Genomic DNA, 27822 nt, shown 5'->3' with positions numbered 1-27822 from the left:
AAGTACGTTCACAAAACTTTCCTTTTTATTATTTGAAACTGGAAAAGGCTCCTTGGGTAACAATGATCAGGTGTAAAAGTAATACAAGCATTTTGCTCAGCTTTGTGATACCTGGGATGAAGCAGGCCAAGTGTTGAAAAATTATGTCCGGCTTTTATACAGCCTGTTCTTCTCAAACCACAAACAAAATCCCTCAGACAGGGGAGCAGAGTTGTATAAACTACAGGCAAGTTGTTTAAACTACAGTTCTTGTGTTCCACATGGATATTTGTGGCACGAAACCGAGGTGTTTGATGTCAAATGGCATTTTCAAAAGAAAAGCTCACCCTTTTTCCTATGCACTACCCTCTGTGTGAGGCAGGGATCTGGTGTTTCACTTTCATTATTAATAAGCCCCACAGGGTCCTTTATAGGGACTTACTTACACTCAGAGCCTACAGGAGATGCCCAGATTAATCTGTCAGTGTCATGTTAAAGTGGTGAGTGCAAAATACACACAGAAACGGGGTACACCTGCTTAAGGGAAGCAAGAGTATTAATGAAAAAAGTGCAGATTGCTTCAATTAAGTTAATGAACACAGTCATCTGAGTGCTCTTTTCCTCAAAAATTAAAGAGACTGCAATCCAAACAAAACCCAGAATCATACATTTTAATTCAGCACACACAAAAAAGGTCAGTGGCACTCACAGTTTGGTACCTTATCTTCCACTCCACCGCCTGATCACACATCTCAACTATTTCACTGTCCAACTGGTGAGTGATGCTGCCCGTCTGGCCCGCGGCACGGCGGCCAGCACACAATCCTTTGGCAGCTGAACACAACAGAAGATTATTGGCCATGTGAGCAACCAGCTACAAGACAGAGTTAATATATTATCATTTCCTAAACTAGCAAGTCAGGATTATACAGCCCATTCCCACATAACACCCAACACTTCCATTAAGTTCCACTAGTTTTAAATTAATAAAGAGTAATAAAAAGTCAACCTTGTTTAAAAGTAAACATTAATCCAGCTGCATTTTGGGTTTTTCCTGGTAGCTTACACCTCCAAGCACGCTTGCACATGTATTTGCTTTCTTCCCAGTACAAGTTTCCCAACATAATCACCATCCAACCTTTGCTGTCCCATTCCAGAGTACCTGTGGCAGCACTGCACTGTCCACTCCAAAGGGAAGCCGACCACCAAAGTTACAAGTAATGCCATCCTTTTTCCTCCTCCTCAATAATAATAATTAAAAAAAAAACCCTGACAAGTCCATGTGGACTGCAGTGAGTCTCCTACAACCACAACGCCTGCTCACAGCACATTTATAGCTATGAAAACAGGCCCAAGGCAAACAAACTGGCTGGGTGAGGATCTTTGATGCTTCTGTTTTCCAGCTGGCCAAACCCATGTGTTCTGACAACACAGAAAGCATGATGTAGGAGCACAACACGGCCCAGGCACGTAAGCAGTGCTTATTGCTCCTGAGCTAGAATTAAGCCCTAGGTCTTGCTGCGGCTACTGGGGCAGTGCTGCTCTGCATCCTAATTGCAAGCGCTTTGTTTATTCCAAAAGGCTTCTGCCAAGACAGTATTCCTACCCCTGACAAGTTGTTTTCCATCTTCCTCAGCTCTTTCCATCCATCTGGGATCAAGAAATAAAGCCAATTGTCCCCAAGATTTTCTACAGAGCGAACAGGAGGAGGACACGTCAGCACCAGAAATTTATCACCATCTGCAAGGCACCACCACACATTATCCCTGTCAACAGCTCCCAGAAATATCCCAACAAGCTAGACAACCAGGGCTCAGGAAACAAGCAGGGTATGCACCGAGACGTACTGCGCAGGAGGGTGGCACAGCCCATCCCAAACACCAACAAATCCAACAAACCCCGGTACCGTTAGCACTGCTTCCCACAGGTGCCACGAGGGAAGGCAGGATGGGGGATGCTCAGATCCAAACGGCCTGCCGCTAAACCCGGCTGCACTGCTTTTGTTCCCTTTTCCCAAAGCTCTCAGAAGCTCAAGCTGCAACTCCTCACCACGTTATTCTGCTTTTCTCCGAGAGCAGAGATGTAGCCATGCACAAAGGAACGAGCAAAGGCACTGGAGCACCCAGAGCATTTAAGCAAGTCTCTCCAAATTCACTATCTTAACCGCTTTCTTCACCCTAAGCCAAATTAGAAGGAATTTCCTTCCGAAATGCCACAAAAGCCTGCCAGGCTTTGAGGAGCAGAAATTAAGGCGGCAGGGAAGGAGCATTAATACGAAATTTGGTATGTGCATTGCCTTTGCTCTAGACAGAGTAAAGCCACAGTGTATCAGCAGTTTTGCCTTTAATCAGGACTAGCACATTGGCCTCAAAACGTCACAATCAGGTACACTATAAATAAAAGGATGCTACTACAGGGGCAAAGCCGAGCTGTGAAAAGTTCCTGCAGAGCATCAAGCCCCTGCAAAACCCTTCTCCCCAGCCAGCCAAGCAGGTCTTGCCTTCAGAAGGGACACCCTTTACACTGCCACTGAAAAGGTTTGGAAAGGACAAGCTACAAGCAGAAGAACCATCTCCGCCTGGAGAACAGCAGATACACAACCTGTGCCAACCGCTAGCCAATGGGTCCTCACTCAAGTGACAAAGCAGACCTGTACTCAGCACCGAGCGAAACGCTCCTGCTACCCATGGGTTTGCACCCCCCAGGAGACTCTTGGTATCAAAAGGAATTTAAGCTGTACGTAAAAACTATGAAAAATATTGTATGACACAGCAGTGACACGTACCTACACTGCCTTTACTCAGCCAGCCCAACAGAGCAGGTTACAGGGAGGAGAGCGGCTACAGAGCCAGCATCTGTACTTAGAAGAAAATGGCTCAAGTCTCAGGCCAAGTGCTTGCAGTCCATTCAATACAGTCTGGATTTTCAATCTTACTTTGAAAACAAAAAGCAAAAACTATTAAGTCATTATGTAAAACCTCAGGACTTTTATTTTTTCGGGTGAGTAGGGACTTTGAAGAAATTGAGGAATCCACACAGTCAGAGCTAAGGATCCAGTGGCAGCTGAAGCAGAGCTGGTTTTAGAGACAAGCAATTTAAGCAGCTGCTCAAGGGGACCTCTCCCATCCGTTTAGGCTGCTAGGGAGAATACATAGCAGCCAACATACTGCCTGCACCAGCCTAACAGCGAGCTCCAAGATAAACTGGCCACCCAGTCTGCAAGGAATACCTAATGTCTTTAGGTATTCCAGAAATCTGCATCATCAAGCTGGAAACCTCCGTCTGCAAGATTAAGCACATCCTCTCCTGCACACAGCTCAGCAGCTGCAGCCAGGGGCCAAGATGCCCGATTTTAGCTTCAGCTCACCTCTCTGCCCACACACCAAGGTTCAGAGAACTGCTCCCCTTCCTCCCTCCCAGCCCTGCCTAACGGGGGGGAGATTCAAGTCAACTCTTCCCTCTGCTGATGCCGACAGCAACACCTCTAACAGGCTGCTCAGAAACAACCTGCTTTTTATAGCTTATTCACTGGAACAGTAATAGCACTTCAGATCCTCACCTCTAACACTGAGGCAGGTTTTCCACTACTGACAAAGCCGTAGGAAACAAAGAAAAAAAAGTGCCTTCAATCACCTTCACATTCCCAGGGGTTTGTAAAACTATATCCAAAGAGACAGGAATTAATCCTGTGAGTGACAAGACCTTCTGCTCAAAGTCTCTGCTGGAGACTCAGTTCTCATGCAGCTCGAGGGAACACTCAAGAGCCAGAGGTGGCAAAAAGCCCTTGCGAGAATAAAAGCTGCTTGCAGTCAGTGAAACGAGGCAGCGACTGAAACTTCTCCGCAGAAGGGGCCTGAATCCACCCAGCACAACACACGTACAGACACATTTACAAACCAAAACCTGCAGATGTAAAGGCAGAGTTTTGTTAGACACTGATCTGGCTGGTAGTGGGAAAAGAAACCTGGAGTTTATCGTGACAGCCAGAGACCAACTGCAACAAAGGAGGTGTTCTGCTTGTAACCAAGAGCTTCCTCACAAACTGCTCTTCTCTCTGCACAAGGATCCCCATCACCTCTTCCTACACAGGATTAATAACACAGGCTGATGCAAATGCCGATGGTTTATAGCACAACCCACAGTCTGTAGATAACCACTGGCCAGGATTTTCCTGCACAGAACAGTCTATGGGGAATTTGCTTCCTCGTCTGCAGCCCACACTCCCCAGCAGAGCTCAGATCTGCCACACAGAGTGCAGTTATCATGGAAATAAATCAGGCCCAGGAGCTTTCTGTGGAAGCAGCCGTTATCTGAAATGAAACAAGTATAACTAGAAAGGGAACAGAAAGGTCCTGTGAGTGGAGCAGCAGCACCCACCTGTCAGCACCAACCCTAAAAGGTGCCAGAACCAACCACAGCGATGTTAGGAGAATCCCTCATTGTTCCTTCAGACTGTGCGGGGCTACCTGATACAAGAATGACAAATAACTGGGGTCACATCAGTACCAGCAACATATGGCACCTTCTGCTGCCCATCACAGACAGGAGTCAGCAGACTGCAGCTGGTTTTCTTTCCTCTCCTTCCTTTACATTTGCAGACCCACTTTAAAAGATCTGAGGTGAATCTTCCCGGTACAAAACCGGTTTGAATGCACCAGCTCCTGCAGTTCACACTCATTTCCAGTTCCATACCCAGCTCCTATATGAAAAAAAGAATCATTTTCTCTAGGCTCAGGGAGACACCCAGACCTGGAGCCCAAGGGACAGCACATCCATCAAGCTCCAGAAGCCAGGGCAACACTACATACACTGTCATTTACAGTGGGAATCCTCCCCTTGCTGCCAAGCTGAGGGAATTTCTCAAAAGTAAACCACTCACTCCAATTACTAAGCCAGGGATGCAACTGTTACACCAGCCTCTCTTGACAATGCTGCACCCAACAGAGAAAGGTTTCTGGAGAGGAGGACATGCTTTGTCACTGCTGATGCAATTTATCATTAAGCAGCCACTCAGCCTGCAGCAGGCGACCGTGCTGATTTCAGGAGGGTAAAGCAAGTCTCCCAGGAGGTCTAGAGCGCAGCAAAGGCTTAAATGAGTCCCTTGCCTGAAGAAGAGCTCTTTCCCCAGGAGACTGCTAACGGTCAAAGCAGAGGGCTTGTGTCCATCCAGTCAGTTAGATGTTCTTCTGATCCAGCTCTGACCTTGAGTTACTTTTGTTCCAATACATTCTTTTTGCAAATCAGAAATGTCTGTTTCCTCCTCTCCAGGATCCCTTCAGCTATACAAAGCTACGTTACAGACTGGGTAACAAGGACTGCTAGGGAGCAGTGTGGAGCGGCAGGGAGGAAAGGGCAGTCATGGATTTTTTTTTTTAACCGGGATGTGTACATTTGGGGTAAAAAGGCTGTATTAAAAGTGCATGCTTTTATTCAGAGGTACCGAGAGCAAGGACGCCCCATCCCAGCCCTGGCTGGGGAGTGCAGCAGCCTTTGCAACCCCTAGCCCTGTCCATCACAGATCACCCGTCAAGTAGCCAACGACTGAATGTTCTTCAGCATTTCATCAAAAGCCTCACGGGAAGGCGCTTCGGCATTCTGGAAGGAGACTTTGATCCGGCTGTAAAGACTGAATGACTTCAGCTCCAGCCAGATGAATCCAAAGCGATCGTCATCAAAGAGAACAAAAACACCTGGTGTTCGCTCAGGGCTGGTGAAGCCATGGCCAGCGATAAGCCCCGTCCCATAAAAACTGCAAGGAGGGAAGAGAAAAAAAAAAAGATGTGAGAACAGCCATAATTACCCAGCATTTAATAAAAAAAAACAAACACAAAACTACAATCAAGCCATTGTCCAACACACTGCCAGGAGCTACAGAACAGAGTTTTATACTCAAAAGTCAGTTCTTATCACACAGCACAAAACACTGTTGATACCATTTTGAAAAAAGAAACTCTCCATTGCTTTTGTAGGTTGCTGCTTTAGACTATTCTAATTAGCACCTGCACACCAAGGCTGAATTTTTCAGTAGTTCAGCCCAGAAATCCATGTGAGATTTACTTCTGCAACTCAGGGATCAACCAGGGCCCAGACACTCCCCACAGAAAAGGAAAGGCACATTGAGAGGGTGACCAGAGAGGCAAACCTTGTGACAAAACCTAGCGGGAGGGAGAGAAAGAAAAATCTAAACCCCAGAAAAAAAATCTAAATGGAGCTGAGGAGGAGTAAAGGTCAGCCTAACCTCCGAGCAAGCAGCAGGTGGAGCAGGGTTTTATTCAAACACAACTCAGTTGTGTCAGCAGGGGCCTTCTGGGATTAACCAGCTATTGGTAGGTTTTTCCATGAGCACAGATGTTTGGCTGAAGATCACCTGCCTAAGCCTCAGCTTTTGGGCTCTTTTTCCACACTTCATTTAGTACACTGCTTCACTGACTCCAGGTCCCATTCAGCAAGGCTCTCTGTGTACGTGCACCTATTGCTTAGGGTGCTCAGCACCTTCCAGAGCTAGCCCCAAGGCACCAGCAGACAGGGAAGGGTGGGAGAGCGCACTGTATTCCCACAGCCAAACACCACAAATGGCACACACAGGAACGGGAAGCAGCTTGAACAGGTCTCCAAACATACAAGCTGGGCAGCTCTGGGAAACAAAACGCACCATTAAAAAAAGGCGGGGGTGGAATACAGGATAGGTGCTAGCTTCAGAAGTAACAGGATAAAATCTAGGAAGGAAGCAGGATGGTAGATGGCAGTGTGGTAAGAAAGAGAGGGAGCAAACAAGAGCATGGGAGAGAGGACAGCAGCAGCAGCAACTCTGAGCACAAGGGGCTGGGAGATCTGCACACAGGTAAAGCACAAGCAAATACAGAACATGCCTCAGGGACTTCCCTGTTCTGTTTCAAAAAGTGACTGGCACGACTAGGCTATTAAACCCACTAGTCCCCGTTACCAAATTCGGCAGGTCCGGGGATAGTCTTCATTCCTTGATATGACTCCCATGGGCAGCACGAAGGACTGGGAAGCTGGTGCCTTGTCCTGGGTTGTTCCCTCTGCCCCAGCTGCAGTTTCTTCCCCCTCGGCACCTTCTCCTCCCAGGGGCTTTGCAGCAGGCTGGGAGGCAGCCTGCTGGGAGCGGTCCTCTTCCTCCTGCCGGTGTTCCTTCTCCTGTTCCTCCCGACGCACCTGCTCCTGGACCTCCAGGACGATGCGAGAGAGCTCACTGAAATCATGAAGGTTCTCAACGTCGGGTAGCTGCAGAGGGTGCGCCAGGTCAATTTCCACTGTCTGCTGCCCAGCTGGGATGTTGGGATCTCCCTAGAGACAGGAAGCAACAGCATGGCTACAAAGGCAGGGTGCCAGAGTTCAGACCTGCCTCCTCCCCGTGTCCATCATCTGACTCGTACATAGCTCACCCTATACCACAATCACAAAAAAACCCCACCCTGCTTGGACCTTGTTTATTGTTCCCCAAGCTGTTTACATCATCTCTCCGTTTTCCCCCCTCCCAGAAAGAGAATTTTAAATCAAAAGCTATAAGTCAGGCTGTACTTGCAAGGGTTTAAGTCAAAGCTGCAACTGCATTTTGTCAGAATCCTTCCCTGCAAAGAGGAAGGAGCTCACTAGCCTGGCTTCAGTGAGGAGCTGCCAACCTCTGGTGCCTGCTCAGATACACACAGGTGATCTCCAGTGACCTGCTACCAGCTGCTCACAGAAAGCAGCTGGAAGGGAGAAGAAAGGAAGGGGGAGCCAGGTGGCATCATGAGAAACTTTGCAAAGCAGGTTCTAGCTACTCTACATGTGTTAAGATTCACCCGGTGCCACCAATCCCCACAAGGAACAGGGTTTAGGGTGGCAACAGCCGACTACCTCTCAGAGACATCTTCTACGGATCCACGGCATCAAGAATACTGTAATGAGCATCTGAGAGAAAGGAAAATACACTCACGGTGATCTTAGTCCCCTTCGCTTTCCTTCCATGAAAGCTCAACATGACAATCTCCAGCCCATGGCTCCCATATGTTCCTTTGAAGAGACCTGGCTTTATAAGGTCATCAGGGCTGCTAGGAGGGAGGTAGATGCGTCGGTACGTCAAGCAGTTGCTGTGCAAAAACCAACACAGTAGAGGGGTTAAGCGAGAATCCCTCAAGATGAGGAATGTGTTTGCAGTCTGCTCCTCCAGGCAGCTTTGGGATGTTGTCACGATTGATACAGGATCTGTGTTTCAAGCAATACCAACAAGCTTAACAGATTTCACTTCCGACCTATGCAAGCACTGCCTCCCTTCACTTCTCTCTACCAGTCCTCATCAGCATACCAGGAGGCTCCTGCAGCAATGTCACGGTAAACCTCCTCATTTCTTGGGATTTCCCGAGAACTGAAGGATGAAGCACATTTAAACATCTGCCACAGTGAGGTGGCTGCTTTAGAAGTCTGGAGTGACAGTTAAAAAAACCCCCAAGTTCTCAGGGAGTGTCTGAGTGACTGACTGAGAGACTTTCTGCCTAGCACACTGCAAAGTATATTGCTTACTAATACGGGTAACAAGCAGAGAGCTTCTTGGGATCACAGGCATTTGCTCCGTCTTCAAATTAAACAGTTAAATGACTCAAAACCACCTTACTGTGCCTAGTTATTGTAAAGAACTTGGAACCTTATTATTATGGCTGTCATTACACCTCATCTCTCTGCACAACTGGAAAGTGCTGTGCTTCACCATGCCTTTGCACAGACAGACCATTCCTCTGGCTGTTAAAGCCCACCGCAAGCATCCCATCTTTGGAACAAATGACTAAGTGCTTTTGCAGTTGCAGCAGCCTCAATACCTAGAAAGAGCTGGTGCCCTTACTCATATTGGCTGGTGTAGATGAACTTCATCAAGATGAGCTCTTGCATGTGTTCATGGAAGATGTCTTCCAGAGTCCGACCCCACTCTTCCCTTAGCCACGTCCGGAATTCCTGCAACATAAGAAAAGGGGGAAGATAAAGGCATTTCATTTGCGACACTGATGCACCCCAACATGACTTCACCTTGTCAGCATGAATGCCTGGCAAAGCTACAGAAAAACCATGACTGGATTTGGGAAGAAGACTGTGCTGCTACAGAGCTGGCTTGGAAATACGCCTAACACGTAGCGATAATGGTAACTGCCCTATACCTGCCAGACACCACACAATAAACACACTCTCCTTCAAACAAATTACAGGTAGAACCAATATGCCTCCTCAGAATAAAAGCAAAGGCATCACCTGTTTCTGCAAAATAGCTGATCTACTACTTCTTTATGTCGTGACTTACCTTGCAGTAACTCATTTGTGTGCCCATAAGCTGACTCCTGTGCCCTATCCTGGCATGTTAAACATAAAAGCAGAAGCTTTCAAAAGGCGCTAAAGATTTAGGTGGTTAAGCCCTGCTGATTTAATACCGATGCATCTAAATCCAAAGGGTGCTTTGAAAACATCTCCTGAAGTACCTCTACACCAGCTCTGACAAGTTAATACCCTCCATGAGTTAGTGTGATAACAGCTTACACTAAGATAGCTGCCTACCAAATGATGCTCCAAACCTGCTTGCTTTATCTTCTAAAGCCAGATCCTCCAATTACCATAATGCCACGCACACTTAACGCAGTGCTTTGAAAGTATTAAAGCATTTCTCATCTGCCACAGAACCAGAAAACACTTAACTAAACCTTTCACCCAGCTGTTTCCCATTAGTAGACAGACATTTTAAAGCATTTGTTAGAAGCAACTGAAGTATCAGATTTGTCATGTTTAACCAGCTGGCAGCAAACAGCACTACCTGGAACAGGTATTAGCTGAAGGTCTTCATCCTGACGTTTATACCTGCACCTTAAAACATGCAGTGTGAGTCAGGAATCTGCCTTGCTGGCTACAGCTGACACAGGATAACCAACCAAATAAGATTTTTAATCCCTTGACCAAGACAACAAGCAGCAGAAAGGTGCTTCACTGACAAGCAGGTATTCAAATGCAGATGGTACTCAATATTAGGCCTGTATCTGAAAGATCTTAATTATTCAGACAGCAATACCACGGAGATCAGTGCCTGGCAAGTGCTGCACAGCATACAATGCATGTTGCTGTCTTTCTCTGGACAGGCCTGCTATCGAACAGGAACAGTGTCACAGCACAGAAAGAAAAAGAGGTGCTGGTGCTCAAAGAGCACCTTGCCACAGAGAACTGCCTAAAACAGCTTTCTGCTCAGCAGGATGGATATTAACAGCCTGCACCCAGACATTCTACGGGTGCAATGTCAAACTGATCCCATATACTGTATCCTTAAACCACACCTCAGCAAGTACAGAAGAGGTTCCCCAAGTTCTTGCAATTATTCAAGTGTGGCCACTTCAAGTGCTGATTCAAGTAACAGACCAGTTCTACTCAAAAAAAAAAACCCAAAAAACCAGATTGCAGAAAATCAACCAGAGGGTACCCAGCCTGGGTTTTCACCTAGGTTCAGATACACAGAAATTACCAGGGAGAAGAGCACATCCCAGACCCCAACGTTAGCTAAGAGCTTAGCTAAGACAGCAATGCTTTATCTTTAGAAAGGGGACGTACAAACAGCCTTAATGCAGACGCTTGGCAGAGCACTCTTACCTCTTGCCTTCCCCCTGACATTCGATGGTGATCCGTCTGGTTGCATTTGGTGGAGAACTCATCCTTCTTTACAATCTGTAGTTACCATGGAGGAGAATTGAACAGGTTACAGACCTGTTTAGAGATGCCTAGGATTATGTAACTAAGGCTGCTTAGAGTAAATGCTTTACACAAAGGCTACTGAATTTGCTACAACAGAGAAATCATTAAATTAAATGTAATTAATTATTATTAATTAAAAATTAAGATACCCAGTGCATCAGCTACAGAGCAGCTGAATGAAAGCAATAAACCCCCAATGCATTCTAATGAAAGACACTAGTTTTACAGTCTTTCCTTCTGAGCTTCCTTCTTCAAAGAAAAGGAAGCAACCTCTCAGGAAGCTTTTCAAAGCATCCAATGTACTGAACGGATGCTACATCACTTTCTCAATGTCTCACTGTAAAACAGAACACGTCTGTGTGTCTGCTTGGACACATTCACTGGCTGCACAAGGCCATTTCACATACCCTTTCCCTCAGCCTGTACGCATACTGGTGCTCCCACCCTCCCACTGCGCTCCAGCCCAACAGAAGACGTCTAACAGCCTTGCTGTACTATTGCCAGTGAACAAATTCAGAGCAGGGAACAGCCCACACAACTTGCCAGACACATAATGAGCGTACAGCTGGTATCCACACATACAACAAGGTGGTGAAAGCCGTATCACTTAAAATTCTCATACATTTTTTCGATTAATCCATTTCCGGAGCCAATGTGCATGCACGCACACGCACATCACACCTAGGACAGATGATGCTGAAAGTGCTACAGGAGCTCACCTGGATATGGCCGTTATGAGGTCCCTTATGACCATACATACACTCAACTGTTGCACATTTCCTCTCCATGAGATGAATCCTGAAGAGAGGTTTGAATCTCATCGGATCATCAACATGGGGGTCATGAGGTGGCAAGTACATCCACCCGATGATGAACAAGCCATCAACCTGCAGAGGGATGGGAGACAAGGCACACAACATCAGCCTTGCGCGCTTTCTGTTGAGTTTGCAGCAAACAACCCTGGGGCCTATTCTGCAACAGGGCAGGAGCTGCAGAACAGCTTGCTGCATTTCCAAAGTGCTTTCCAGCAATTAAACCAGACCATATGCACTCACAGCAAAGCCCTGGTGAAGAGGGAGAGGGTTTCTTTACAGGGCTTCCTGCACCACTGGAAAACGATCAGGCCTTTATTACCGCAAATGACTTTGTGACGGATACTTGGTGCACAGGATCCAGAGGGAGAGACTGCACTGAAGAGACCACACAGCTAGTCGAACTGCAATTGGTTTGAGAGCTCATGCTGGCAGATACTCGAATAGATGAATTCTGCCTCTCATGATTATCCACGCCTTTTGGACAAGGAATTATTTGGCCCTATTACTCACAGCCAGCACAGGAAGCAACAATCTCCTCTGCTCAGAGGTGAAAGTGCCAACCTTGTTCCTGCACGCCTAACAATCCTTTCTTCAAGCCATGCAATTCCAGAGAAAGTGGATTTTCTAAATACAGAGAGCTGAGACAAAAGCAGAGCAATGCCACAGAGGCACACTTGTCTTTATAAGGTCGCAATATCATGTAAGTATTGGCGCACTTGGATGCACTCTTATACCAGTTCATGGAACAGAACCCCGCAAAACCCAAAGGCCTCGTGATTTGCTACACTTCAGCCTGTCACCTACTGAACCTTGGAGCAAAGAACAAGGGCTTCAGGCAAACGTCTAGCCCAGCTCTCACCCATACATTGGTCATTAACTACTCTCCCCAGCAGCACAAGAGCTGCCAGACTGCACAGGTCTTGCCCCAGTCGTGCAGAAGTATCACTACATCCGATACATTATTCTTAAGACAAGGGCTGGTGAAAAGTATGGCAGACTACAGGAAGGAGAAATGCACGAATGCCAGGGCAAAACCCTTTGCCAAACATTCAGCTGCAGGCAAAAATAACGCAGTAAGCGACAGGCCAGTGCTAAAACCTCTGCTGTACTCAATGCACAAGGAATAGACTCCTGTGCCAGCCATTGGAATAATGAGCATTAAAATCTAAATCAAGCCTTTCCCTGAAACGTTGTTCATGTTCTCTCTGTGCTCCTCTGGCTGTTTGGAGTACAGCTGAAAAACAAAAGGACTGTCTGGAGAAAGGTGGTGATGATGAAAAGATCCAAGAAGCAAGCTCTGGGTCCCAGTCACTTGCTTGAGGGCTGCCTGTTCAGACTTCTCGGTAGCATGGAGGTGGTAACCAGGCCTAGAAAGCAGTACACGAAAGACTCATCAGTCCTCATCACCACAGCCCCCAGAATGAGGTACGTACTCACCACCACGTTCAGCAGCCCCCCATAGGGCCCGATGTCCGGCTGCCATAATCCCAGGATGTGTCTGTATCGGTGCAGCACTAGGGAACAGTGAGACACTGAAGTCAGCACATCAAGCTAAGGAGTTAGGATTTGGGGAAGGAAAATAAGACTGCTACCAGACTGCACACAACACCGACCCATACTACCCACAACTGCGTTTCCTAAGGAAAGCTGGTTACATCTGACCACAGCCAGGCAGTTCTCAACTGAGGCCTCCCACAAGCTCGCACAAATGTATGTTGTTCTCTGCAGCCCTGCTTCTGGCCCTGGTGCAGGGGCAGGAGTTAGTTTCCAGGACTTTACACAACCAGATACCTCACCAGGAATTCCCAGAAAACTTTTGTAACACGGTCCCATTAATGCAAATCATATGATATACCCAGAGCTAAAACCAAATAAAGTATCTGCCATCTCCAGTTACCAAAAATGTACTTGATGCCTCAGACTGCAAAGCAACAGGAAATAAGGGCGGGCAGAAAGGCAGTAAGGAACAGGGAAACAGGAGTATTTTGAAGTAATCTCCCTGCCTTGTATAGACAAACTTGTCTCCAGAGTCAAGCACCCTTAAAAACAGCCACTGAGAGAGCACGGGCAAAGCACACAGACCACACCAGCTCAGGAGATCTGGCAGCGTTATTAGGTCAGTAACAGCCTTAAGAATTCTCAGTAAGCAGCTGTTGCAGCAGTGCCCAAAAGCTGCTTCAAAGTGCCCCTCAAAGCCTACTGCAGCAGGTGAGGCTTCTCCACTTGCCATCTCAGAGAGAGGTGCACCTTCAGTCCCACCAAAAATGAAGGACAAGTAGGAACATCTTCAGCAAGCAGGAGAAAATGCCTATTACAGAACAATCTCCTCTCAAGGAAAGCTGAGAGATGCTACTTGCCTCCAGTCCTTACAGAGGCAGACATTGAATTTGTCCGTATACTTTCCTGACATGACCAGTAACCTTCACGTGAAGGCATTACACACAAGCTGGTATTTTGGGCAGGAACAACAGGGTGCAGATTATTTCTATAAGGAGGGCAAGATGATACTACACTTGCCTTACAACGATATTCATGGCCAACTCAGAAGGCCACAATAACCCATTTTAAACTTACAGGACTGGCTTGAAAAATGGTTTTTGCTTTGCATGAATTTATAGGAAGAACCGTGTTTCAGTGCGAATGTTAGAACAGCTTTGTTTCATTAACTACTTCAGGTAACAAGAACTACAGGAGTGTTTTTATTACACCAAAGCAGAGAACTTCTACAGAGGTTTAGGGCAGCAGGGAGGGTTGTCCAGGGCTGCTGCCAACTGGCCTGGAGGAGCCTTTTTCCTGTGCAGTAAACAATTTAAGACTGATGGCCTGGTTTGACCCAGTGAATCAAGTGCAGCACAAACAGCACTAAGGCAAGCAAGCAAATCATGTTCCCTGTCTTCTTGTCTCAGTGCAGTAATTACACATTAATAACTGCTATGTGCATCAGCCACTTCACCCACCACAATCTGCCTTCTACCCTGTCTGGCATTGAGCTGATAAAACCCAGCTTCTTTTTTTATTATTATTATTTTTAGGACAGAAAACTTGATGCTGAGCTATCCAAGAGTGAGGAGGATGTTCCTCCTCCCCCAGCTCCTGTCATAAGCACTTTCAGGGCTGATGGACGTTTCAACAGCACAGAAAGTGTCTGCTTGACGAAGCAAGCCCTTCTACTCCAAGCCACGTGTCTGCCGAGGGCAGTTTGTGTCCTCACTTTGGGTAAACAGCTGGCTCCAGCTGCAGCTTGGTTCGCCAGGAGCCATGGCAGTCCAGGAAACACCGATGAGCCACAGACAGAGCCTGCTTCACCATCTGCCCCGACCACCTGGAAACCTGGGGCTGCAAAGGAAGGAGGCGGCAAGAAAATCCCATTCACCTCCAAAAGAACCCTACCCCCTGGACAGCAGCTCATGTGTGTAGCTTGCACCAATCCTGTGGGCAGCTCTTCCTGTTTAATTTTTTAAAAACCCAGCTGTTTGGCGCCACAGAAGCATCCAGATGAGCTGATGGGGAAGAGGCTGCAATGTGAGCAGCGGTCCACCTAGACTCACCCTCCTTAACAGACCCGTCCAAGTAGTCTCCCTCACTTGCTCAGGGTGCTGTGGGCTTCTCCTCCTGCTCATTCAGGGAAGGAAGTTACTGGGGAAAACACTAGTACTTGGTCATCACAGGCCCAAAAAACTCTCCAAGCAAAAATACAGCTCCATTCTCAAGCCTGAGGTGTCTCTGAGCTCCAGCAAGCCAGCAGCTATATTCGTTGCAGCAAAAACCTGACGAATTCCAGCTCTAGCTCTTCCTGGCAAGATACAGGATGGATCTGACACTTGTTTCCCTCCCTGCTCCTCAAAAGAAAACAGCACTTGGGTCTTTCTCCAGGGTTTTCCTCTGCTATGCACGCTGCCTGTTTTTCTCAATCCTAAAGATGCCTCTTGCTTATCTGAATTTCTGAGCCCACATCCTGCCAGATGGAGCAAAAACACATCCACTGCACACTTCAGCACAAGTCCACCCAGCCTGGCTATTACCCACATTGCCACAAGCAACACTGCACGCTCTTCGGATGGGAAGGTGGCTTGAATCCAGATGGGAACGGGCAAGGAAAAGCAGTGAATGCCCAAGCTGTCACCAACAGAAGGCTGTCTGGGCAAGGTCTAATACCTGTGCTCCTCATTACAGTTAGGCACAGGATAAGGAAATGACACTAAGCAAATGCACAGCAATTCAAGTATTGCAGTGCTGGCACGCCACAGACACCATAGGTATGAACAGACAAGTTCCAACCCCAGAACGGGTTATTAAAACAGGAGGAGATGCTTTCAGATGTTACTGTTTTAACCAAATCTTATTCACCGTGTCCAGCTCAGAGAAATGCAAAAACCTGATATGGGAGTTTTCAGTGAAAGCTGCAGCCTTTAAAGCACCGGTAGCTCACTTTGAGTGGAAAAGACCTGACCCGCTACAACTCTCTTAGACCCTCAGGATAGCAGGGTATCCATAAGCACAATGAGTTAGAACAGTATAAGCAGTTACTGCCCCTCAGCTGGCGATTAATGACCTGCTAGTGGAACAAGCTAAGCATCAGACAGGCTGGTTCAAAACGCTGGAGAAAGTGATCCGAGCTGACCTGGCTAATGCTGCGTAAATATGAATCAGGGAGCACTCGCATGGTAAGTCCTGGCGACACAGTCTTAATACAGAGGAGGGGGATAAAGGGGGAAATGGGCAGTCGCATCTTAAACCACATTGGCTTTTCTCAAGTAATACAACATGCCCCTAAAGGGAAGGGGCATGAGGCATCAGAAATTTGAGGCTGCAGCTAAAGAATTAACTGAGGGAAGAGCGCAAAATGCCGCTTGAGAGCGACCACAAGTGGCACATTTGGAGCAAACACCCAGGTAGCAATCTACAAAAGATTTCGTAGATGTAGATGCCTCTTTCTGCAAGGCAGCTTGGACATGCCTCTCCTTCCCTTCCAGCTCCAGAACAAGGCTGATGTCGACAGGCAGGACTGCAAACCTAAATTAAACTTTCTACCAATTCCTGCTGTAGCACTGCTGCTGCTTTGTCTGTCATGACTCATATTAAAGGCATATCTTCTCTGCGTGACCCATGGTCAACTGCTTTCTTTAGCACAGGTTAGTCTGCAGCATCCACTCGGCTCAGGAGCATGTGTGAAAAATTACATTCCCAAGCACCAGTGAGTTAGTAACTTGAGTTTGCTGAACTCTGCAGACCCAAAGCAGCGTTAGAGACAGCTCTTCCAAATACCAAGCAGTACTGGCTTTCTTAATTGATGTGAACTAACCAGTATTCCCCCCAACTCCTGCTGAACAGGAAGTGTTAAACTCCCAATGTTTTACTATTCTTCCCTCAACACAACATTAGGAGGGAAAGAACAGTTTACCCAGAGTGGCTTCTTGACTAAGGCAGGCAAATCACAATCTCTGAAACATCAGCAGAATGTTTCCTAGAGACAGAGATTGTAGTTAAAAGGATTCACTGTGCAGGGAAGGAATTAGTATGGGAACCCCCAGCATTCTTCACTGGGTAAGGCTATGGATCTGGATGCAGCTCATCCGAATCAAGACAAAGATTTTTGTCAGTACAGGGCTTATTTAAACTTGGTTTTGGGAGCCCTCACCAGGGTGTCTGAATACTTCCTTTTAAGAAGGGAGCTGTCCATGAAGAGCAGAGCAAGTCCTCCCCGTGACAAGAGACCCTCCTTTTTGCACTCGGTCAGGACAATTCTCTAACTCAAAGCACTTCAAAAGGAGACCAACATACCTCACTGCCCACCTTACACGCGTGGTCACTCCAAAGGGGCAGAACACTCCATGAAAGCACAACAGAAAGAACCGACTAACTGGCACCCTCCATACTGTCCCAAGGTCCACCCCAAAATAAAGCAACGTCACACTCCATGCAGCATCTTATATCTGCTTAGTGCAGGAAGCATCAACCAGCAGGAGGTACGTACGGCAGGTGTAAACATCTCTGTACTCCATGTGCTCGTAGTCGGGAAGGATTTTCATAAAACGCCCCGACTTCACTCGTGGGTTTATACCTGAACAGACACAGCAGGGTAAGTACCAGCGAACTCTGCTCCACTGTAACCAGCATGTAACAGTACGATGAATCTGGCCCAACACCACAGGAAAGTCAAACTCTTTTGACTTCACTTCCAGCTGTGGTGCACCACTTGTTTCAGTCCGCCCTGGTCTCAGGTTAGCAGGATTACTCGCACAGAACTTGGCATGTTCAAGATTCCCATAGACAATATTTACAAAGGGCATCTAGTGAATTCAAAGTGGAATCGGGGTCCTCCTCAAACTCTGTAGTGTGACTGTAATGAGCACCACTGTCTCAGAAGACCATTTAGGCCAAGTAACTACAGGGACAGTAGCCCAGGCCTTGGATTAGTAACTCTTTCTAGTGCTTAAGCTCAGTTCCCCATTTCCCACACTACTACTTAGAGAAGCAGATTCAGTAGACAGAAAAATGCATGAAAGTCCTGCCAGTACCCGCAGATTAACTCTTCTGCAATTAAAGAGGTTTATGAGACTGGAGAGAAAACTGCGTCACGCCACCAGGAAACGGTTTCACTAAGTGTCTGCAACAGGGCAAACCGCTGAATCTGAGCAGGAGAACTGAGATGGTACATCCCTGACAGTCAGAAACAGCTGCTGAGCATTCTGACTTCAGAGTAACCCTTGCTGATTAGGATTGCTGAAAGGCTACACACACAGCCCTCACTCAGAAGCATAGCGAAGTCTGTCACAGAGGTGGTTCTCACACATCACGTGCAACTACTTGCCAATGGATGCTAAGGATTCAGAAACTGCTTTGGTGCAAAGACTGGAAACATACATGTAAAGAGATCTACTGAATCAACAGACTGCATTAGACACTGAAAATCCCCCAAAACTGAAAACAGTCAGAAGCTGGGAGAGTACATGGGAAAGTACCACATAGGCTTGCCCCCTTCTCAGTCTTTCCCAGGTGACTGCTCACAGCTGTGGCTGCGAGATCCAGCACTGGGCTAGTGAAAAAGACTACAGGACATGAAGAGATGTTCTGCCATTTAAGACTGGCAATGCAGAATTAAGATCTGATATGGTATGTGCTGTATGGCTGTTACCACACCAATGTCATACAGAGATACTGGCTGAAAGGAAAGTAAGGGAGGCCTCAAGTACTAATGAGACTAAGCCCTCCCACCCAGAAAAATTAGGCAGTCCTATTCCTGGCGTACAAACAGGTAAAGAGGGACGCTAGCTAATGAAATAATTTTCCTGTGGATGCTCAGCAAGTCTGTTAAAGATGGCATTAAAACACTTCTACCTGTTCTTCTTTCCAGCATTAAAGATCAATGCTTGAGGTCATCACTGCTTCAAGGTTCAGCAAATACAGTACATGTAGAAGCTGAGCCAGATTTTGGGTCTGCAAAGCCTACAGGGACCTCTCATAGTTGACCTCTCTGCTTTTGTTTCATAAAGCAGGGCCTTCTTTGAACATCCAGAAGCCATAGTTCAAGTGCTGCAGGTTAAATCTTGTTTTATCCTAAGGACCACACATCATTACAAAACCTTACAAAAACTGGGGGGGGGGGGGGGGGGGGGGGGGGATAGAGACAACACAGCCTGACAGTGCTGGTATGGGAGCTCTTGGGGGGGTTATGCCAGGCCGTCTGAGCAACCAGCTCAGGTTCTGACTGCAAAGAGCAAGATTTGGTGACAGCAGAGACAGCCTCACCATGGACCCAGGCCTCCGTTCAGTCCTCAGCCTACCCTGGTTTCTCTCATCCAATGATGCCCCCACCCCTTCCTCCTGCAAGAGAGAAGATGTGCATCTGCCTTGCAGAAGGCACAGCGGGTCTAAGGAGCTGGGGGTCCCACTCCCACAGCCATTCCTAAAACACACCGACACCCTGGCAGAAGCCCAGCCCTGCCAGGCTCTCCTCCTTCAGGAACAGCCCAGAGGAATGCTCATCCCTTTAGCTACAGCACTTCGCCAGTGTCAACGTAACAGCATCCTTTCACCAAGAGTAAGACTTGGCAACATTAGGGCTATGGAAAAATACCAGTTAATTCTTTAGCAAGATCTGAAAATGGCAGAACAGGATGGGATTAAAAAAAATCCTCAGTACGCTTTATCATAAAGTTAAATTACACGCTCTTTTCCCACTAAAGGATTGGGAGGCACAGACATCCCAGTTCTGGGCATCTGCTTAGTATTAAATAAAACTCCAAACAGGTTAACTTCATGGATGAAACCCCTGCCATCAACAAGTAAGTCTGAATAACTTACGTCATCAAAGTTTAATAAATATTCAACACATATATGCTTTCAAAATTGGTACTTAAGCAAGAACATACAGATCTATATCAGCTTTATTACTTACGCTTGGCATAAACATCTCGACAGGACACTCCTGTGATCTCCAGTTTCCGCAGGTTTTCACAGACGCCATATTCTGCAATGACACAGATGATAATGTCAGTCCTGGCACAAAGGTGTTTGCTACCCACGATCTTGATATCGACTGTTGGAGCAAAAATGAGATCTTATTAGGTGCGTTCTTGCAAGCTGCCACATTAGTCCAAGGATCTTATTTCTGCTTCGAAAAGAAAGCTGAAAACTAGATGTAATTTCATCGCAGCTTGGGAATCTAACACATTTTACAAGCAATGCCTGCAACAAACACAGCACAGTTACAGATGCTTACACCCAGGCCAGAAAGAGCGCAAAATCTGGAAGGTGTACTCATTCCAGCTGGGACTGTATGCTCGTTCAGATCAAATCATGATTGTGTGTAGTAATTATCTGCTCCCACTGAGGTATCCAATAGGGAAAACTGCTTATTAGGATCCTAAACAAAAGGTCACAGAGTTTAAAGAGAACGAAATGGAGACATAAAACAGGCATCAGCATGTACAAATATGGTTACACTTGAAAGCTGATCAGATTGAGATGGGTCTGTTGTACACTCAAATGCCTCTGATTGCTTACAGAACACCCTGAAAACAAAGCAGTCCAGAGATCTTCGAGGCAGCTTTGAAGCAGAAAATGAGATTCTCTCCTTTCATTCTCAGGGAGTCAATGCCAAACTTCTAAGAAACTTTAAATAAATAAAAGCAAGCACTAACATCTCAATGCAAGAAATCCTTAGGGGACCAGAGGGAGGAAGTGAGAGGAGGGAGACCCCAAAAAATCATCAGCAACAAAAAACATCCTGCTGCAGTGACCCCAATAGATCTCAGTACGGAGAACTACCCTCCTTGACATCAAAGACATCTATAGCACAGATCAAATGCCAGCTTTCCTTAGCAATACCAAACAGCTGCCAGATATTCAACACAAGTCTGTGAAGACCCTCATCAAATCATTAAATATGAAACTTATCTTCAGTCAAACCTCCCTGAATTAATAATTTACCATGGCTGCCAAAGACCTAATGCTAGTAACCTGCTGCAAAGTGAGAATTCATTTTTCATACACGAGAAAAGCCGAAGTTTCCCTGAATGAATTCAGCCTCCTCCTATCTACAAATACACTTGTGGTACACATACACAATGATAAAGCTTACTGTCAGCCCACCTATGAGGAATATACATTCTTCATAACATCACTTCGGGTAAGCGGCAAGTTCAATAAAGGTAAGAGTGGGCAGAAGGCACAAACACGCACACTGCCCTTCACTAAAAGATGCAAAGGTCAGTGGCAAAATTCCTGCTGACTTCTGTAGCAAAAGCCAGAGCCAGAGCAAGCTCTAAGTGTTACCAAACACAAAGTGGGATGAGGAAGCACAATTAGCCAAAGAGCAGACAGGAAAGTACATCCAGCCCAGCACAAGCTATTTAGTGCTGGCTACAGCCAGCTGACCCGACACAGCCATTCTGCAGATCTGTGAAACCAGAGCTCTGCTGGAGGCTAGAAATTCAGACCCTCCCAGCAGATCACGCCATGCCTACCCCTCCTGCCAGAGCTACCGAGGCTTCCAACCACCGGCCTGCATATGTACATAAGTGGGTATGTGTTTGGTAATTACATCAAAGGGATGGAGGGAACAGTATGTTTCCTCAGCTGATCTGAAAGCTAGAGATCTTTGTAAGATGACAGAAACAGTGTGGTCATAGCTACTGTTTAGAAACAGCCAACTCTTTCCATGTAAACAAATACTCACCTGGCCACACAACCAGTAAGATGCACACTTTGCGCAGCAGGCATTGCAGCTAGATTAAATTCAGTGTCACTGAAGATATTTATACTGCATCATAAAGGGAGGAGACATGCAGAGGATCCTGCCCGAATGGCATTTCTCCGGGTTGCTCTCCAACAGCAGTACTAGCACAGTGACATTCTCTCCTCCTGCAGAAGGTGCTAATTTTTCACAAAGTGTTTTCCCTAGCAGATCTGTAAATCCCTCTGAGCGCGGTCTCTGTGCAGTACCACAGTAGATCCACTACCATCAGGTATCTTGAAACAACAGGGGTGAGGTGGAAAGTCATGAAGTGTTACAGCTCTATCCCAATTTCATGCAAGTGCCCTTGATAACCCACAGTGAAATTTTATGAATGCCAAATCACTACTAAAGGTGTACTTCCTAAATGTTATAGGTCAAGTCTTTCCTGGAAAGATTCAAAGTTCTCCCAAGTAATAGCAAGCTCCTTAAAAAAAACAGCAAAAATTTCAAATTTTGATATTGCTACATGCTATTTAACATTAGACATCCAAGTCTCTTATAAGAAACTATTCTCAAGGAAAAAAAGATCTCATGTTAGTGTGTTTTACCACTCATGTCACTTTATGATAACTAGCCCTTACCCTGTTTTGTTCAGCAAACAACTACAAAGAGTCAGAAGCCCAGTGATGGCTTAGGTCCAGGTAAGTGCATCACTTCAGCTCTTCTGACTCCTGAGCTGTTAACACCACGATGGCCACTTCATGTGGGGGGGGGTGGAAATCAGTCTTTTGGCTCAGTGCCAACAGAAACTCCAAATACCATAAGCAAGAAAGCTGGCCATCTCTTTTTAATCCAGAATACAAGAGGGACAAATTTTAACAGTAAATAGAGCTTCAAGATAAATTACAGAAAAATAAAACCGGTAAGATTTTTCTCTACAGAGAATAGAAAGCCTTTTCCAAGAAAGCTTTGCAGGGCTCAAGCTTCCTGGGAAATTCCACTTCACTGTAATTAAGTCTATTTTAAGGAAACATATCTCAGTGCAACAGCTCACCGAGTAAAGTATTTTAAGGAGTTAATAGTCACAGAAACTCACACACGAAATTTATACCGTTAGAAAATGGCTACTTAATCCTGCTTCAAAAGCAAGGATAGAAATTGGTTTTAAAGGTTTTACTTGACCAGCTGGGAAGCCTGTTTTATTAGGTTTATAAGGAGTGCTTGAAAGCTTTACCAAACACACAGTGACACAGTGCTGTTTCCATGGTCACATGCACTGGAATTTAAACGACTTTGAAAGGCAGTCTCCATTTATTCTGAACTGCGCTAATACTTTTGCAAGTGTAATTTACTCCCTGGCCTGCTCTCACCATATGCTCTTCTAAGCCTCACATTCCTGTCTTTTCTACAAGAAGCCATGTCACATGCCTCCTTCTGTGTGGCCTATGCTGAAGTTTAAAAAACAAACAACAAACAAACAAGGCTCTTCCAACCCATATCAGGAAGAACCCCTGTACTCTCATCAAAGACCAAATAAATGGTTTTTCCTTCTGATTTTCTCAGCATGGCAATGCCAGTAAGCAGCTGCTAGCACTGTATGTGGACACCTGCACCTGAGAGCAAATTAGGATGTCTGGTAGAGCTTGACATCCTTACCTTTGCTAAGCTTCCACTGTGCTTGTGGACATGTAATCATGTCCTCCAATCACTCCTGGATAAATGCATGTTTACAAGGCTGTACACAGAACAGAAAGCACAGAAACCTACTGGGTTAATTCAGAGACCACAAAAATGGAAGATTCTCAGGCTAGCATCTCCGAAATATCAGGTGAACAAGTTTGGAACCAGCTTCTTGTTTCTAAAGGCTGAACTATCGGAATAAAATACATTAAATACTTTCCCAAGTACTTCTCCCAGAGGAAGGCTTGTAGTTACCACTGAGATATTTTGCAGCCACAAGTAAGGAGCTGAGCAAAAGGAGATTTGACCTGCAACAAATGAAAGCCTTTGTGGAAATCCTAAAGCAAAAGATGTGTACCTGCAGATCGACAGCTCCCAAACAGATTTAAGGAAGACTGAAGGATGGCGAGACAGATAGTGAGCACCTGCCATCAGCAGCAAAAGACAGCAAACCATTGCCAAGCTGTAGTTGAAATGCCAAAGAATGCGGTCAGAGTTGAGGAAAAGCCCATCATGGTTCACCAAGAAACACATTATACAATGGCTTAACCTCACATAAAGGGAGATTAAAGCCTTGTGACTTATTAAAACCACCTTCATGTAGCACTGCGCCCTAGTAAACAAGAAATCGCTCCTGTTGTGGGAACAGTTGCACATCAAACCCCTGCATGGATTCTCTGGAGTCTTTTAAGACCTAAACTCCGTGCAACAGTCCCCTCACTGAGTGTATAAACCAGATTTCCCACTCTTCTCCACAGGCACCTCTTTCTATAAAACCTGCTGAACGTTAAAGACGCTAACACCTTGGCTGACAAGTTTCAGCAGCTCCAAAAGCTGCTGGAGATTGTTCTCCCAAACAAAAGCTTTTCCATCCAAGTTCTAGATTTGGTTATTGTGAATTACTGATCTGTTTCCAGGTGTTCTGCTGCACTTGCACTGTTTTATTTTCAGATGAAAGTGGTTACCATTTAGCATGGACTATCAGGTGTTAATCAAGGTAGGTCAGGCCGCCAGCCAGGGTGAAGCGGGCTTTAATTCTGCTCCCACTGCAGAGATCAGCAATCTCCTATTTATAGAAAACACAAAAGCGACTGCAATACTTGTCTTGCCAAAGAAGCAATTCAGAGACATTGTTTACTCCAAACAGTTGCAATGATAAAAGGACAACAGCCCTAACAGCCACACCAGTGTTACAAAACTACTTCTGGTTAATCCCAGCAATTTCCAAGTTCACAATCACCAGCAAAAGCCACTCCATTTTCAGGAAGGCAAGTCCTCTGGATGCTCATACTAATCACAACATGGTCCCAGGACTAATCTACAGCTGAGCCAGCCCACAGCAGTGCAAGAGCAAGGTATCAACGCTCAATGGATTGAGTGCCCCATCTGACCTGGGTGACGGCCAGGCTTTGCCTTACATTCAGCGCTACTCCTGTCCAAGATGAAGATAAAAAAATGGCTGAAACATAGCACTGCAAGAATCAACTTCTCAGAGAAGTGTTCTGGTTAACTTTAGGATCATCTTTGTCTCTTTACTGCTGTGCATTTCTGAGAACACAAATAGTTTTGCATATACGACTGACAAAGTTTACCAGTTACTTCCTCAGAGAGCTCAGCTCTGGAACATATCAGTAGGCTTCAGAGTGAATAAGCCACCAGTATAAGGAGTATGCTAGGAGAGTCACACATGTTCTCGCTCTGTTTCTAGGATGTGCAGCTTCACAAGGCTCAGATACAGGCACACACTTAAGAACTGTCCTCAGTTGGGAAATGGCTTGTTTTCAAAAAAGGTTACACAAAGTAATTAAATTTTATGGTCGACTATCATACAGTCACCAATGTACTGCTATACAGAGATACAGGGCAGGATATTTTAAATTTTGTATGTGTATTTATATACTAATATCCAATGTCCATATACACCCTTAAGTAGATGTACTCATCATGTAGTGGCATGTTCACGTTTGAGCACACTCTACAGCTGAGCATGTGCAACATCTCTGAAATATATGCAGAGAAATTAACCACAAAACAGCTCCATGAAATGATGACCGATTTTATGCTCATACATACAAATACTCAAAGTTACAGTACTACCACAACAGTAACTACTTACACTGCTGTGTAGAGCAACACAAAGCACTATGCAAGAAGTCTAGATCAGGAACCGCTCTGAGAACCGTGACTGGTTACAAGATGGCACTAACAGATTGGGAGATGTAGTTTTCCAGCCAGGAACCTGACCCTTATCCGTTTGGCACAGACGGCACACCATGCCTTTGGTACAAGATTAATCATACCAGCAGTCCACCAAAGCGCTCTCTGACAGTGGCCAGAACGGATATGCTGGGGACATGTAAGAAAATGTGCAAAAAGAGCATAAAGATTTATTTTATGCACCTCTCACCTTGTAGCTAGCTAAGGGCCTTGGGAACAAAGTGTAGTCTTCATACTTCCCCTTCCTGTCCAGTTTAGTTTTAGCCATACAAAGCCCATTGTTTCTTTAAATTTCAGCTAAGCTTTTGAACACTGCTTTATCTACCAGCAAGAAAATCCAAGGAGTGGTCATTAATTTAATAAATAAATTTCCCCATTAGGCCTAGTTTAGTGGTTCCTTTACAAAACAATCTAGACTACATTTAAAAGTTATATACTTTTCTATATAAAGATTTTGCCAGGATCATAATTATCAAAATAATAATCAGTGACCTTTACAAATTGTTCATGAAATACACAAAGTCCATGAGGATTCTGTGTTAGTATGAACACCATTTTATTAGCCTATCTCCAAAAAACAATGTTAAGTTATTGGGACAATGAGATCACCCCATGCCAAATTAAGAAATGAGAATGCTTTGGTATACTTTTTCTAGGTACAGCCTTTGTACTGTCCAAGGGTTCTGGGATAGTGCTGATAAGGCACGAACTCATTGCTGCAAGGTTTAACACATTTGAACAGATCCCACTGCCCATGGCAGCCAGCCACTCTGACATACCTAAATTCTTCATCCCAATGCCCTCGCTGCTATTAAAAACAGAAAACAAACAACAACAACAAAAAAATACATGACTTCATGTGCTGGCATCAGATGCACCTGGCAGGATCACACTATTTAGAGAGATGATGAGCACAGCAAGACAGCCCTTGGAGAGCGGGAGAGCCGCTGGATTAACAAACATGGGACAGAGCCACACTGATGCGAGGAAAAGGACGATGTGTAAAGAATAAGAATCGCAGCAGGGCCAAGCAGCACAGACCCGAGACACGACTGACAAGCAACACCCCAAGCCTTCGCGCTGATGCGGCACAGCATCCTCACAATACACACTCCCCTGGGAACACAGTGGGAACCCCTCGGAACCTGGCATTGCACCTCCCGAGACAGGATGGGAAGGGATGACCTTAGCCAGGCCTGGCCTCCTCCACCCGCTCGCTAGACCCCAGCGGGCTCCCTGCTCCTGCTCTGCCTGCGGCTCCAGGGCCCCCAGCCCCGCACACCCACCGACTCCTTCCTTCCCCAGCACAGCCCCACGCTGTGGCAGCCCACCATTCCCTACCCTCGCCGCCCGCAGCACCCCATCCGCAGGATTCACCCAAGGACACCCGCATGGAAGCATCACCTGCCAGGGCCTGGTCCTGGTGCCGTCCCCGTGCTCCCCGGGGCAGAAGCCCTGCTTGATGCCCTCTGCCAGAGCCGCTCACATCACGGCTTCTGCAGCAAGTGCACCAGGAAGGGCCCATGCCCCAGAGGCGCCCGGGGCTGCCCTCTTCTCCCTCCTGCACGCACCCCCCCGGCCCCAACACCCGCCCCCCCTCAGGCCCCAGCTCCTCCCGACCGCACACACCATCTCCTTTCTGCACCCCGTTAGGATGCCCCGCTCCGCACCCCGCCACCTCCCCACCCTCCGGGTGCTCCTGCATCCTCCGGGCCCCTCACCTTCCACCCCCGACCCATCCTCCTCCCTGCACCCCGCCGGGGCCAGCCCCTGGGGGCTCCCCCGGCCCCCCACCTCGAGGCAGGCGGTACCTTCGCGGCAGCGCCGCCGCCAGATCGTGTCGGTGCGGAGGATGCGACGGAAGGTGGTGCAGACGCGGGCCAGGCTGGGCAGGTCGGTACCGGGCAGGGAACCGAAGATCTGCACCAGCAGCTCGGGGGGCAGCTCCAGGAGGGACAGCGGCGCCCGCCCGGCCGGGCCGGCCTCAGCGGGGTGCGCCGCGGGCCCCCCGCCCTCAATGCGCTCCGCCGCCTCCTCGTCCTCCGTGGCGCCGCCGCCGCCACCCGCCTCCTCCGGGTCGGTATCGGTGTCGGGCTCGCTGTCGCCGGCGCCCCCGCGCCGCTGCTCCCGCGCCGCCCCCCGCCGGCGGCACCCGCGGGCCGGGCCCACCCCGCACAGCCGGGCGCACACCGCCATGGCCGCGGTCGCTCTGCCTCACGGGGCCCTGCGCGGCGC

At 47.0% G+C, this 27822-nt stretch overlaps 1 protein-coding gene across 5 annotated transcripts; it reads right to left on the bottom strand.

Moving 5' to 3' along the window:
- Nucleotides 1-3: 3 nt before the first annotated feature.
- On the bottom strand, nt 4-27822 carry FBXO31 (F-box protein 31). 5 transcript variants are annotated; one of them, XM_055818668.1, is made up of 10 exons: nt 27399-27822; nt 19909-19980; nt 17485-17571; nt 12948-13024; nt 11415-11582; nt 10594-10668; nt 8819-8928; nt 7919-8072; nt 6923-7287; nt 4-5728 (listed from the first exon to the last, which is right to left on the bottom strand). In XM_055818668.1, the coding sequence occupies exons 1-10, from the start codon at nt 27781-27783 to the stop codon at nt 5506-5508; spliced, it is 1716 nt and encodes a 571-aa protein (XP_055674643.1). In that variant the 5' UTR covers nt 27784-27822; the 3' UTR covers nt 4-5505. The 5 variants fall into 5 exon arrangements, with proteins under 5 accessions (XP_055674643.1, XP_055674645.1, XP_055674644.1 ...); XM_055818670.1 differs by having other exon boundaries at nt 27382-27567; XM_055818669.1 differs by lacking the exon at nt 17485-17571 and having other exon boundaries at nt 27399-27820.

The sequence above is a fragment of the Falco peregrinus genome, chromosome 14, assembly GCF_023634155.1.
Source record: "Falco peregrinus isolate bFalPer1 chromosome 14, bFalPer1.pri, whole genome shotgun sequence".
Classification (NCBI taxonomy): Eukaryota; Metazoa; Chordata; class Aves; order Falconiformes; family Falconidae; genus Falco; species Falco peregrinus.
The sequence above is the reverse complement of the archived record's forward strand: the minus strand, read 5'-3'. Positions and strand labels throughout refer to the sequence as shown.